Genomic DNA, 13,453 nt, shown 5'->3' with positions numbered 1-13,453 from the left:
CTGCCAGAATGTGTAATTTATTCATCATCTTAATATCGGCGACTCTTCCCGTTTAGGAAAAGAAGTCCCTGCAGGAATTATGCTATTCCCTCCCCCAAAACCCGGATTACCCAATGCATTCAGGACAAGGATTTCTCTACAACTCCAGCCTGCCCCCTCTATTCTCTCCAACTTGGCTTCCAGCTGCTGAGCAAGCAGCCCCGACAGCCTCTACCTAAGGTCCAATCCCGGTTCCCTCCATGCAGCCGCACAATTCCGCAGGAAACCAGGCTGGGTGCCTCATGCACTGAACTTCCATCGTCCCCAGGTCTTCCTCCTCTGTCCCTACAGATAAACTTCTTTTACCAGCACGAGGAGATTTAGCTGCAGGCAAGCGCCGCTTAAAACAGTGCTTTCCAGTATTAGTCCCATCACCCCTTTCAGGATTAATTTTAATGGCGTTTGCAATAGTCAGAGTGGGAATGCAAAAAGACACCCTCGTGGAGGCGAGTCCTCAGATCCCATGAAGTTATTCTTGCTCTGGTCAGATACTAGGAGGCAGCTTCATGCTTTTCAGCATGGTTAAAAAAAAAAAAAAAAGCAGGAGCTGTGTGCTAGCAGGATCAGCGATCAACAGGAGAGAGCGAGCTCCTGTGTTTCACCTAACGTGATCCAGTCTGCAGAGCTCCTTGCCAGTCCCTTTTGGCAGTCTCAGCCCTGCACAACCTCAGAAGCAAATGTTTTTCCCTGCATTAACAAAGTCTGGGAAACTTGAGCCATAGCTAAAGGAAAAAAATAATCCCCCTCCCTTTCCTCCACCTGCATCCCTTCTGTCCTGTCCTGGTGCCTGGTGCCCCCCTCCCCACCTGTTCACTCAAGCATACCAGGGGGGATGTTTTCACCCATCATGGCTAACACACAATCATTTCTTCTTTGCCTGGCTCCAAGAGGGGAAAAATCCAACTTGCCAGAGGAGCATCTGCATCGAGAAGTGCTTTTGCTGATGGGAGCAGCACTCGGGAGGAGCGGGGAAGGCAGGAGAAAGGGTCACGTACAGATTCATCACCACCCGCAGACATTCCCCTCCCACCATCCCCCTGCCCACACCTCAGCCACCAGAAAAAAAAAAATATAAAAAAAAAAATAAAAGAAGAAGAAGAAGAAACCCCTCAAGCAGAAGTTGAGCACAAATGCGCTTTGAACGCCATGCAAATGACATTGAAGATGCAGAAGAAATATGTATTTGCTGTTGTACTGCACGATTTCATGGGCTTATTTCCCAGGTATACATTTCACGCACCCTTCCCACGCAGATCCCCTCCCCTCCACCCCCTCGGCTTCTTTAAAACAAACAAAGAAAAAAAGAAACCCCGAAGGAAAACTAAAAATCTTTGATGTGTAGATGCATTTCATCCGGTGTCCTCAGAAGAGGTGTCAGGGCCCTCCCCTGCCTCCACCCACGAAGCCCTCCCCCAGGCTCAACCATGCTGTCTCCATCTTAACTCCAGCCACTTCTTCACCGCTTTCATTAGGCAGCGGAGTTAACCCCTTCGGCTACCCAGATGCCGGGGAGTTGGGGGGGGAAAAGGACCTCCCCCTCCATCATCACTTTCCGACTTCCCCTTTATTTTTTTCTTCATCCGTACCTCAGCAAAAAAAAAATTCCTCAAATCCACCACTGAGGTTATTTTTGCCCCATTAATGAAGCTGAGGAACACCAATGCAGGGACATTAACCCTTCCAGCGAGCTCCTCCAGGGCTTCCCACAGCTTCACCAGGACGTGCCATCTTCTCCCCCCGCAAAAAAATTCAACGTTTTCTCCCTAAAGATTATTTTAAACGCTACAAAACCCAACCAACCCCATCTGCAGCCTCTTCCCTACAGTTTAGCCCATCCGTGGGGTGGAGGGTTGCATCCACCACCCCATGACACAACCTGGATGCTTCCCCCCCCCCCTCCATCACCCACACCTCACACCCCTTCCATCTTATTCACCCGTGTCCCATCTCAAGAGGACGCTGGGACACACGGGGTCTTTCCAGTTGTCCTTACAACACCCCTCTCTGTAAGACCGACATCCCTGTGGCACTGTGCATCTCCAGCCTTTCAACACGGAGAATCCCTCCCCGCCTCCTCCCACATCTCTTTTTGGGGAGGATAATGTAATTTCCAGCTCACTCTAGAAGATGCTTTTTTTTTTTTTTTTTTTAATTCCCACTAAGCCTGAGGGCAATTCACAGACCTTTCCCTGACCAGCACTTCCTCTATACCAGGACTTCTGGAGGAGAACAATCCCCAGGTTTCCTGACCTTCAGTCTCACACGGGCAACCCCAATGCTGTCCCCACTCCCCCCGGGGAGGTTTCTTCTTTCCCCAAAGCCACAGGGGAGGCATCACGCTGCGTTCCTCTACTCCCCAAACCTGCTCCTTCAGTGAGGGGTGGGGTCCCCTCCACCAGAAAAGGTTTCTGGGGATGGATGACCCCCTCCTCATCAATGGGGGTGGGGGAGGAAGGGGTGTTTGATCCATGTCAGGAGGCTACCAACCCTCTGGAAGCCAGGGGTCTGCCATCTGCCATCCCATAGACCATCTTTGGAGCAGCCCCCCTGCTTTCTAGGGGGTGTTCCCCTCACCACCAGAAGGGGAGTGGTGGGACAAGGGGGTGAGGGTCACCCCCAGCCCTGAGCCTGCCTCCATGCTGTCACCCATGGGGCATCCCCCCCACCAGCTCATGTCAGGGAGAGCAGCTTCATCCACCCCTCCCTGTCCTGCCCCATTTCTATGGGGCAGTAAGAGCCCATCCCAACTCTTGAGGTACCATCTACAGCCCCACAGAGACAGAACCCCTTCCAACCCTTCCAACCCCACTGTGGGGCAGTGACCCACGTCCCCTCCAGGACCTGAGGTGAGATGAGAGCATCCCCATTTCCCCCCTCCCTAGCCCCACACACTCATTTGGGGAGCATGTCTCTTCCCTTTGGGGTTCTCCTCAGTGAAGCAGAGGACACCCCAAATCTTCACATGGAGGGCACTGATCCACATCCTGATCTTGGACCAGTGAAGCCCTCTCCTCCCACCTCATGACCACAGACACATTTGGGGGGAACTTCTCTTCCCCTTGAACATCTCCTCAGCATAAGGGGGCCCCTCAGACCTTCCCCACCTGGGGGAGCACTGACCCACATCCACCTGAGATCATGAGGTGACACAACCCACATTTCCCATCTCAGCCCCCCAGGCTCATTCCATGGGTATCTCTTCTCCATTTGGGTCTCTCCTCACACAAAGATGGAGCAACCCCCGAAGTTCCTCTCCTTCTTCATGTGGGGGATACCGCACTGGCCAGGACCATCCCATACCACGAGGTGACACTGACCCATGTCCATCTCAAACCACGACATAACAGCAAACCCCATCCACCCCACCTCAGCTGGGGAACCATGACCCACCTCAGACCATGAGGTGACACTGACCCCCATTGGCCCCACCTCAGCCAAGGTACAGTGACCCCCAACCACCTCAAACCATGAACTGTGATGCTCATCTGCTCCACCTCAGCCAGGAGACAGTGACCCACCCTGGACCATGAGGTGATACTGACCCACATCCACCCCGTACCACAAAGCTGAGAGCAACCTCCAGCCACCACAGCCAAGGGACAGCGACCCACCTCAAACCATGACCCACATCCACCTCAGACCAAGAGGTGCCAGTAACCCATGGCCACCTTGGATCATATGCAGACAGCAACCCCCATCTGCCCCACCTCAAACCACGAGGGGACACTGACCCATGTCCACCTCACACCACGAGCTGACAACGACCTCCATCTGCCCCACCTCATCAAGGGGACAGTCACCCACCTCACAGCATGAGGGGACAGTCACCCACCTCACAGCATGAGGGGACAGTCACCCACCTCCACCTCACACCACAAGCTGACAACGACCTCCATCTGCCCCACCTCAAACCATGAGGGGACATTGACCCACGTCCACATCACATCATGAGCTGACAACGACCTCCATCTGCCCCACCTCAACCAGGGGACAGTCACTCACCTCAAACCATGAGGGGACACAGACCCACCTCAAACCATGAGGGGACACTGACCCACGTCCACCTCACACCACGAGCTGACAACGACCTCCATCTGCCCCACCTCAACCAGGGGACAGTGACCCACCTCAAACCATGAGGGGACAGTCACCCACTTCAAATCACGAGGGGACAGTCACCCACATCAAACCAGGAGGGGACACTGACCCACCTCCTCAAGCCATGAGGCAGCGCCGCCCGCCCGCCCGCCCGCCCTCCCCACCTCAGCCCGGGGACGGAGGGACGCGCCGACCCCACCGCCATGTCGGGCGCCCAAGCTGCCGGCCACCCCCGCTCCCCGCCCGCTGCCGAGGGGACCCCCGGCCGCCCCCCTTACCTCCAGACCTGCCCCATCTGCAGCAGGTGGATGACGGACTGCCAGACCCAGACGGAGATCCTGCAGAGGCGCTGCGCCCCGGGGGTGGCGGTGCCGCCGGCTCCTCCTACCCCGCCGGCGGGTCCCCCCCGGCGGCCGGCGGCCCCCATCATGGGCGGCCCGCGGCTGCTGAGGCCCTGCACGGCGCCCAGCCCGCCGCCCGTGTAGTCCTGCACGAACCAGCGGAAGCTGAGGATCTGCACCAGCACCGAGGGCAGCAGCACGAAGGCCAGCGTCAGGCCGCACCAGACGTAGTCCCGCCGGCCGTAGTGGTGCAGCGCCAGCCACAGGTCCGTGCCCACGTCCCCCAGCAGCACCAGCAGCGCCAGCACGATCCACAGGCAGTCCAGCCACGGCCGCTCTCCCCCCTCAACGCCCTCCGGCGCCCGCGGCGGCCCCTCGGCGGCGGGGCGCGGGGCCAGCGGTTCGGCGGCGGCGGCGGCGGCCGCCCGCCCGAAGAGGCTCCGCAGGCAGGCGCTCCGGCAGCCCCAGTAGCACGACGACGTGTTGCAGCAGTGGCAGATGTGCAAGGAGCTGCTGCCGCCCGGCTCCTCCGCGCCCTCGGCCGCCGCTGCCCCGACGCCGCCGGCACCGCAGACGCCCGCCGCCGCCGCCGCCTCGTCCAGGTTGTGCAGCTGGGCGAAGCCGCCGCCGCCGCCGCCATCCGACTTGGCCGCCATCTTACTGCCGCCGCCGCCGCCGCGTCTCCGGCCCCTTCGCCGGGCGCGCTCGCTCGCTCTGCCCCCCCCGTCCCCGCTCCCGGCACCCCCCCCACCCGCCGCCCGCCCGCCTGCCCGCCCGCCGCTTCCGGGGGCGGCGCTTCCGCGCCCGCGCAGGACGGACCGGGCCGGACCGGGCCGCCTAGCGACAGAGTGGGGAAAGGACCGAGTGGGGCAGGGAGCCAGTGGGGCAGCGACCGAGTGGGAGAGGGACCGAGTGCAGCAGCACCCGAGTGGGGCAGCGACCGAGTGGGACAGGGACCAAGTGGGGAAAGGACCGAGTGGGGCAGGGACCGAGTGGGAGGGGGACCGAGTGGAGCAGCACCCGAGTGGGGCAGCGACCGAGTGGGACAGGGATAAAGTGGGGCAAGGGGCAGAGGGACCGAGTGGGAGAGGGACCGAGTGCAGCAGCACCCGAGTGGGGCAGCGACCGAGTGGGACAGGGACCAAGTGGGGAAAGGACCGAGTGGGGCAGGGACCGAGTGGATCAGCACCCGAGTGGGGCAGCGACCGAGTGGGACAGGGACCAAGTGGGGAAAGGACCGAGTGGATCAGCACCCGAGTGGGGCAGCGACCGAGTGGGACAGCGACCGAGTGGGACAGGGATAAAGTGGGGCAAGGGGCAGAGGGACCGGGTGGGAGAGGGACCGAATGGGGCAGTGACCGAGTGGGGAAAGGACCGAGTGGGGCAGTGACCGAGTGGATGGATCAGTGAGTGAGTGGGGCAATGACCAAGTGGGGCAGGGACCGAGTGGATCAGTGAGCGAGTGGGGCAGGGACCGAGTGGGGCAGCGATAGAGTGGGGCAAGGAGCGAGTGGGACAAAGACCGAGTGGGGCAGTGACCGAGTGGGACAAGGACCGAGTGGGGCAGGGACTGAGTGGGAGAGGGACCGAGTGGAGCCGGGATCGACGGAGCGGAGCAAAGAGCGAGCGGGGCAAAGCCTCCGCGTCCCGCCGGGCCGGAGCGGGACCGGACAGATCGCCAAGGGATCGCTCCCCGTGCCCGCCTGCCCTCCTCTCGCTGCTGCTCTCTGCCGGCCGCCCCTGCGCTCCCAGCGCTGCCCGCAGCACCGCTCCTCTCGACCCGGTTCTGATTGCACCGACACCCACTGCTCTCCTCCCCGTCCCCTCTGCCTTAGCACCCGCAGGATCCATGGTGCTTCTTGTCCCAGCCCCGTTCTGCTGACCTCGACATCCCCATGGCCATTCTCAGCTGGGCCCTTCCTGTTGACCCCAAATAAGCTCCGTGTCTTGGCCTTCAAGTTGCTCTCCTGCAGTCCTGTCACCTCCTTGTGACCTGCCCACCCTCAAGCTCCAAGATAACCACTGCCACACAGGTTGCCCTCAGCCCACCCCAAGCCAGACTGCTTCCCCTTTTCCCACCTCCAGCATCTCCCTGGAACCTGCCAGGTCCAGGCAGTCCTCTGGGTTTCTCTTTGCCTTTTCCCTTCCTCTGGCTGTGCTGGGGGAAGAGGGGCTCTTGTTCCTTCTCATCTCATCCCATAGCAGCAGTCTCCAAGCACATTTCAGCACCCTGACCTCACATGGCCTCAATGACCTTATCACAGTGTCCTCCTGTCTCCCACTTCTAAACACAAGGATTGCCCATCCTCTGTCCTCCTCTGTGCTTCTCCCTTTCTTATCCCCACTTTAGGGCACACTGCTTCACCCACCCTACTCTTATGGGGTCAAGCAAGCCAACTGGGTCCTCTCCATGGGCCCAGCTCCTTGTTGGAGGACACAAAACTCTAGCAAGCTGAGGAGGTGATTCCCACATCCAAGTTTTGGGATTTGCCCTGGGGCTTTTCTGCATCCCAGGCAGCTGTTTCACTAAAGGATCTGCTGGCAGACTGAGAAAGCCAAAACCAAGGTCCTTCTTCCCCTGGTTTCCTCTCTTCCCATTCACATTTCTTTATTCATCATATCCATCTGTGCTGTGCTGTCTTGTGCTGTCCTCTGTAGGTTACAATTTCTCCTCTTTTCTTGTTGTGTTTTTCTTTTTCCCTGGTCACTAAGCATTCTCCTTCCCAGTGCTCCTTCTCCAGCTTTTTCACCCCTTCTGCCTCTTTCTGTGGGAGGTTGAATTCTGCCCTTCATCTCTTTTTGTTTTGGTTTGGTTTGGTTTTTTAACTTGTGGCAAAATTTCAGGACTGATAGATTCAGGGCTTCAGAGCTGGCTGCTGAAGTTCCTGCATTTGCAGAGTCTACATTTCAACAGGGAAAAAAAAAACCAAACTGCAAGCAGGTGGAAAGGTGTGTAAGTACAGATAAAATACTTTTTCCAGGGAGGGAAAAATATATCATTTTGAATGAGAGTGGGAGGAATTGCATATATTAAATAAGCTGTCTGCGAAACAGGTATTTGGCCTTTCCAAGTGAGAAAGGAGTTCAAAAGTTTGGCAAAGTCTGCAAGATCCTCCTGGTTTTGACACAGCTGGATCTTCCTCTAGCAGAGAAACAGAAGAAAGGGAGCAGAAAGCAAAGCTTTGAGCATTGTCCAGATGAATGCACTCTGATGCACGCCCGTATGTGGCCAAATCAGAGTCATTCACAACGTGTGACACTCCCACAAAAAGCTCCTCAAAAGGAGAAAACTGGTGCTAGAGATGGAACAGGATGGGAGAGGATGGGATCCCCTGGGTCCCCACAGTGCTCATTTCAAACCTTGTGGATGGTCCCTCGTTTTCTGCTGAGTTAAACTGTGGCAAGAATGATGAATATGGAAAGACACGAGACACGTAACCAAAACAAATCCACATGTAGAATATATCCATAATATAAAATTCCCAATCCTGACTGACACTTTAAAATCTAAGCAGCAAATGTACTAAGAAATAAGGACTCCAGCAACCTGTATTTTGGGGTGGGAAGCTCCCAGTGTAAAGCTCCAACTTTTGTTTTGCAGCACGATGAGTATTCCTCATCTCTTCAAACTTTTTTATGTGTGGAAAATTCACAACATATGATTCGAAAAGCAGAAAAAAAACCTCAACAAAACAGCACAGAACTAATAAAACTATTTAATCTTACTTAAATAGAAGCGTAGGTGCACATTGCATTTCATGAACCAATAAGAGGGCAGAAGAGTCATCTGTTTTGATACAAAACCAACCCAAACTTATGTGATGAGACATAAAGGGTGGGAGAAGACAGCAGTTAAAGATTTTTAGCGTTGGCACAGTAAATCAGAAAAGCAGCTGCTTGGGCAATATATGACATAATACAGTATACTCTTGAGAATGCCTTTGAATTTTTCCATGCAGTTGTGGCCACCTCTGTCCAAGGAAGATGAATTCAGGCTGGAATAGGTGCAGGGAAGAGCCAGGAATTGCTCAAAGGTCAGGACACTCTGTCTTTCTGCTGGGAACCGAAAGAATTTGGCTTGTTTAGTTTAGCAAAATGAGAACAGAGAGGGAATGTGTTTTCTGCCTCTAGATACATCCTGGAAAATAAATGCAAGCAAAAGGAAAGGCGCTGGGATGCTGAAGGGCAGCAGCAGAAGTGTAAATGAGGAGGAACTATCCATGAATATATTTAGTCTGGGAATCAGAAGATCCTTCCGGTAGGAATAACAGAGACTATAAAAAGGGGAGGAAAATGAACTAGTTTTAACACTTCAGCATTTTGTAAAGAAAATTGCGTGTCAGCGTGGAACAATAAACACTTGGGATGAAAGCCCTTGGAAGGTTTTCCAGGCTGGATCATCTCTCCTTGGAAAGATCTTGTCCATTTTGATGCGTGGTACGCGACGTTCCTTCCTGCATCAGCTGATGAGTCACAGATAGATGACTCCGTGGGTGGCCAGAAGTGATATCTCCACCACTTACATCTTAATTCCTGATTATCCCATGATGTTCTCCAGCTCCTTCTCACTCTCTTCTCACACAGCAGAGATGTGCCCATCTTTGAAGCACCCCACAAACCCCTCGTTTCCCTGCTAGCCACGGCCACTGCTGCATGGTCACTTTGGCCAAGGGCATAGGGAAGATGCTTTGTCTCTCCAGTCAAGAAGAGCTGCAGCTCTCCTTTCCCTCACAGAAGAGTCATCAGTCTGAGCTGGTTTCTTTTATTAGCCAACACTATGTGTTTTGATGGGGTTTTTTTGGGTGTCGCCCACCCTTGTGTTGAGATGTCTCTCAACTCATATATTTGAAAGGACAAAGCTTTTATCTGTGCTAAGCAGTGACCCACACTTCCCTCAGACTGGAGGCACTGGGTAAAATCTGGGTGACCCATAGACCTGCAGCTTTTTATAGAACATGTTTAGCAAAGGGGTTTCTTTAGAAGCACTCAGAGCTGGTCTGTCTGTCTGTCTCTCATGTATCTTTCTGTTTTTCAGGAATATGTCATGTTTCATACTCCAGCAGCAACCAGCAAGCCAAGGCACAGGATCATGCAGCCCAGAAAGTCAACTGTGCCCTGGGCTGCATCAAAAGCAGTGGGATGGGAGGATGAGGGAGGGGATTCTCCCCCTCTGCTCTCAGGAAACCCCACCTGGAGCACTGGCTCCAGTTCTAGTGTCCCCAACACAAAAGTGAGTCCAGAGCAGACCACAGGGATGATCAGAGGGCTGGAGCAGCTCTGTTCTGGAGTCTGGATGAGAGAGCTGAGAGTCTTCAGCCTGCAGAAGAGAAGGCACCAGGGAGACCTTAGAAAACCTTCCAGTACCTGAAGGGGCTCCAGGAAGGCTGAGGAGGGACTTGGGACATGGGCATGGAGGGATGGGACAAGGGGGAACTGTTTTCAGCTACAAGAGGGGAGACTGAGATTGTATCTTAAGAAGAAATCCTTTGCTGTGAGGTTGCTGAGCCCCTGGTTGCCCAGGTTTCCCAGAGAAGCTGTGGCTGCCCCATCCCTGGCAGTGTCTCAGCCCAGGTTGGATGGGGCTTGGAGCACCCTGGGCTGGGGGAGGTGTCCCTGACCATGGCAGGGGGGTGACCATTTTATGGTTCTCTGATTCCATAACCTTCTTATGGTTAGTTAAAGCCTTTTTTTTCTCCTGATCAATACACTAATTGAACTGTGGGGTCTTCCATCTTCCAGACATTTATTCAGATCAGAGGAACAAACACATAAGTCAGAATCAGAGTTGTGTAAATCTGGAACTACCTCATTTGAATAACTGAGGGATCGATCCAGCTGAGTGTTAGGTGCCTGTGGAATACTCCACTACCAGAGCAGCTAATTACAATTAACAGGGATTTACTTTACGCAAAGTAGGTCAGAAAAATGACATCTTATTGTGTCATTAGCTTCCATCAATTACTTCCATGTTGTTTGCTCAGTTCCCAAGTCAAACGAGTGTGGCCTGACAGCCTTGCAAGCTCAACTTGGTATTGTCTCTAAAAATCAAACTGCATTATTTCTGCCTCATGCATCATCACTAGCAATAAAGCACCAAGGGCTGGAATATACCAGGTGGCTTTGTTACTCATGCATGAGGCAGAAAAACTTCAGCATCCTTTGCCATGACATTCAAGTCTCTGCAGGATTAAAAGTTGGGCATGTTGGTAAACTTCAGACTGACTGTGGGAGCTTGACTTGGAAGACACACTTGGATGAGTCCTTCTGCTGATTAACTTCTGTACAGAAGAAGAGACTTTAGGGATGCTCCATGTATGTATCAGAGGATGATTAACACAATGCTGCTTCTCCTGTTATTTATGTCCCTTTGGCACTTTGTGACATCAGGCTGTCTAGGAAAGGTGCAGAAGGTGCCAAATGTTTTTATTGAAAAGCCAGATCTGTCATCCTAAGAACTACCTCTAAGAAACCCTGAAAAATGTTCTAGAACTTCTTTTCTTATTATTATTTATTTGAAGGCTTAATTTTGGAGCTTCCAGTTTAGCAGCACATTGACTGGTTGGTGTTACCAGTGACTGTCAATAACCATGGTACTTAGTCCCTAGTGATATCTTGAAGTACCTGAACCTGGTGTGTTCTCACAGCTGACTGGACCAGGACTTCTAATCCCAGTTCCTTACCACCCTTTAATTCCACGTGAAACTGAGTAGTTCTGAATGGCTTTCCAGAAAATACATTAAAATTAAAGGGTTTGTTTTAGGCTCCAGTGATCCAGCCAGGTGCAGGTCCTTGTCAAAGCAGTAGACATCCTACTTTCACCAGCTGAGGTTTTAGCTGGACAGAGCTATCACAGAGGAAGGCATCTTAAACAAGACTCTTCTTTCTGGCTATATTTTTGGCCAGATAATCACTAGTTAAACCTATGGAGGCTGTGAAGCTTGATTCATGTCCCTAAAACATGTTCAGGTCTCCAGGTGTAACAATAAAAGTTGAAAGTGATTCTCTGCTTAATATGTGGATCCCAACTTTTCTCCTTTGGACAGGAACCCAACATTACCTGGAGTTCTGCATCCAGCTATGGAGCCCTCAGCACAGGAAGGACACGGAGCTGATGGAGAGGGTCCAGAGGAGGGGCATGGAAATGCTCAGGGGGCTGGAACACCTCTCCTGGGAAGCCACGCTGAGGGAGCTGGGGGTGTTCAGCCTGGAGAAGAGAAGGCTCTGGGGAGACCTAAGAGTGACCTTCCAGTGTCTGAAGGGGCTACAGGAAGGGTGGAGAGGGACTGTGTGCAAGGGCCTGGAGGGATAGGATGAGGGGCAATGGGTTTAAATTAGAGAAGAGCAGCTTTAGATTGGATGTGAGGAGAAAGTTCTGTCCCATGAGGGCAGTGGAACAATGGCACAGGGTGCCCAGGGAGGGGGTTGAGGCCTCATCCCTGGAGATGTTCAAGGTGAGGCTTGAGGAGGCTCTGAGCACCCTGATCTGGGTGAGGGTGTCCCTGCTGACTGCAGGGTGAGCTTTAGAGGTCCCTTCCAACCTGAATTATTCTATGATCTAAATCACTTTCCACCTCCTGACAAATTTACAAATTAGTAGTCTTGGGAAGTGTGCATTGGCAAACCTTGTAGTTTCTATCATCTAGAACTTACCACGGTTTATTCAGCTCCCCTCAGGCTTCCTGAGATCTGTAGCCGTTTCCATTTACTTCTGTGCATCAAAAGGAACCCATCCCTCTTCTTTCAGAAACCTGAAAACTTGGTGGGACACCTTTTGGGTGCCAGCAGCTCAGACAGTGACATGACAGACGTGATGGTGGGGCCAGCTGGGGACTGACCTGTGCAGAAGAGGGTGACTGCAAGAAGCCTTCTGACCTGCCTGCCTTTTCTTTACAAAGCCTGGCAGGGCATGGAGTTTTCCTGTTAAACTGAGCAGAAGTTAATCCCCTTTGGTTGTGCTCTTCCAGGTGCTGGTTCCACAGCAGGAGGAAGAGCAACGTGACTTCACCAGCCCAACCCAAAAAGGTGGTGAGAGGTACAGGGAACTGTGTTTCTCCCCTTGGAAAAAGCATTAACAGCTAAGACCTCCAGTCTGATGGGCTTGCTTGGTGCTCTTCCAAGCTGGGATTTAGGAAAAGCAGCTACACAGCATTTCCCACTTCCCCCCATGGGGCTGCAATGATTTAATTTGCTATGAAGGGCAGGGACGTATCTCCTGGAGGAGTAGCTGGCTGCAGTTGTCAGCTTGCCACGCTGCTCATTGACCTCAGTGAAAAATACAAGTTATCAGGTGATGCTTCCCCTTCTGAGCTGGGTGCATGCAAAGCTTGGCCACAGTGCCAGTAGGAGCTGCACGTGGCATGAAAGCTTTTCCCTTCTTCTAGGTCACTGGGGAAGCCACTGCAGAGCCATGGACCATGGGAAGGAGCTGAGCTGGATTTTACACTTTAACTGAGGTGAAGTATAATCCCTGTAACATCACCCCTCTTCCCAGACACACTCCCTGATGCTCGTTTTAATACCTGATATTGCTGTAAACCTCATCCAAACGTGTGCATGTAAGAGAATTTAAAAAAAACCACAGAGTGGTCTGGGTTGGAAAGGACCTTAAAGCTCATCCAGTTCCATGGGGAAAATCTCCCACCAGCCCAGGGTGCTCCAAGCCCCATCCAACCTGGGCTGAGACACTGCCAGGGATGGGGCAGCCACAGCTTCTCTGAGCAACTTGAACCAGTGTCTCACCACTCCCAAACTAAATTAAGTATTTTCCTGTAATTAATGTTGTCACTACAGAGTTGGTAACTAAATGCACGGCATTTTTTTTTATTAAACCAAATGAAGACAGAATGTTGTATTAATCCAAATGTGCCCAGGATTCTTCTTGAAAGTTCACAAGGAAAAGATTGCTGGTGGTAGCTGCTCTGGTGACTTCCAGCTTCATCCATCTCCCTTTAGCTGAGCCATCAGCCCAAGTGTTG

At 53.2% G+C, this 13,453-nt stretch overlaps 1 protein-coding gene across 1 annotated transcript in view; it reads right to left on the bottom strand.

Annotated features, from left to right (window-relative positions):
* The window catches only part of XKR6 (XK related 6), a 213,969-nt gene extending 208,749 nt beyond the window's left edge, over nt 1–5,220 (bottom strand). The window contains exon 1 of the mRNA XM_071742204.1: nt 4,416–5,220. Coding sequence (XP_071598305.1) covers nt 4,416–5,134 — 719 coding nt within the window. The 5' untranslated portion in view covers nt 5,135–5,220. The remainder of the gene's footprint in view (nt 1–4,415) is intronic.
* Nucleotides 5,221–13,453: the final 8,233 nt, after the last annotated feature.

Source organism: Heliangelus exortis, chromosome 3 (genome assembly GCF_036169615.1).
Source record: "Heliangelus exortis chromosome 3, bHelExo1.hap1, whole genome shotgun sequence".
Lineage (NCBI taxonomy): Eukaryota > Metazoa > Chordata > Aves > Apodiformes > Trochilidae > Heliangelus > Heliangelus exortis.
This window is presented reverse-complemented; position numbering and strand designations above follow the sequence as displayed.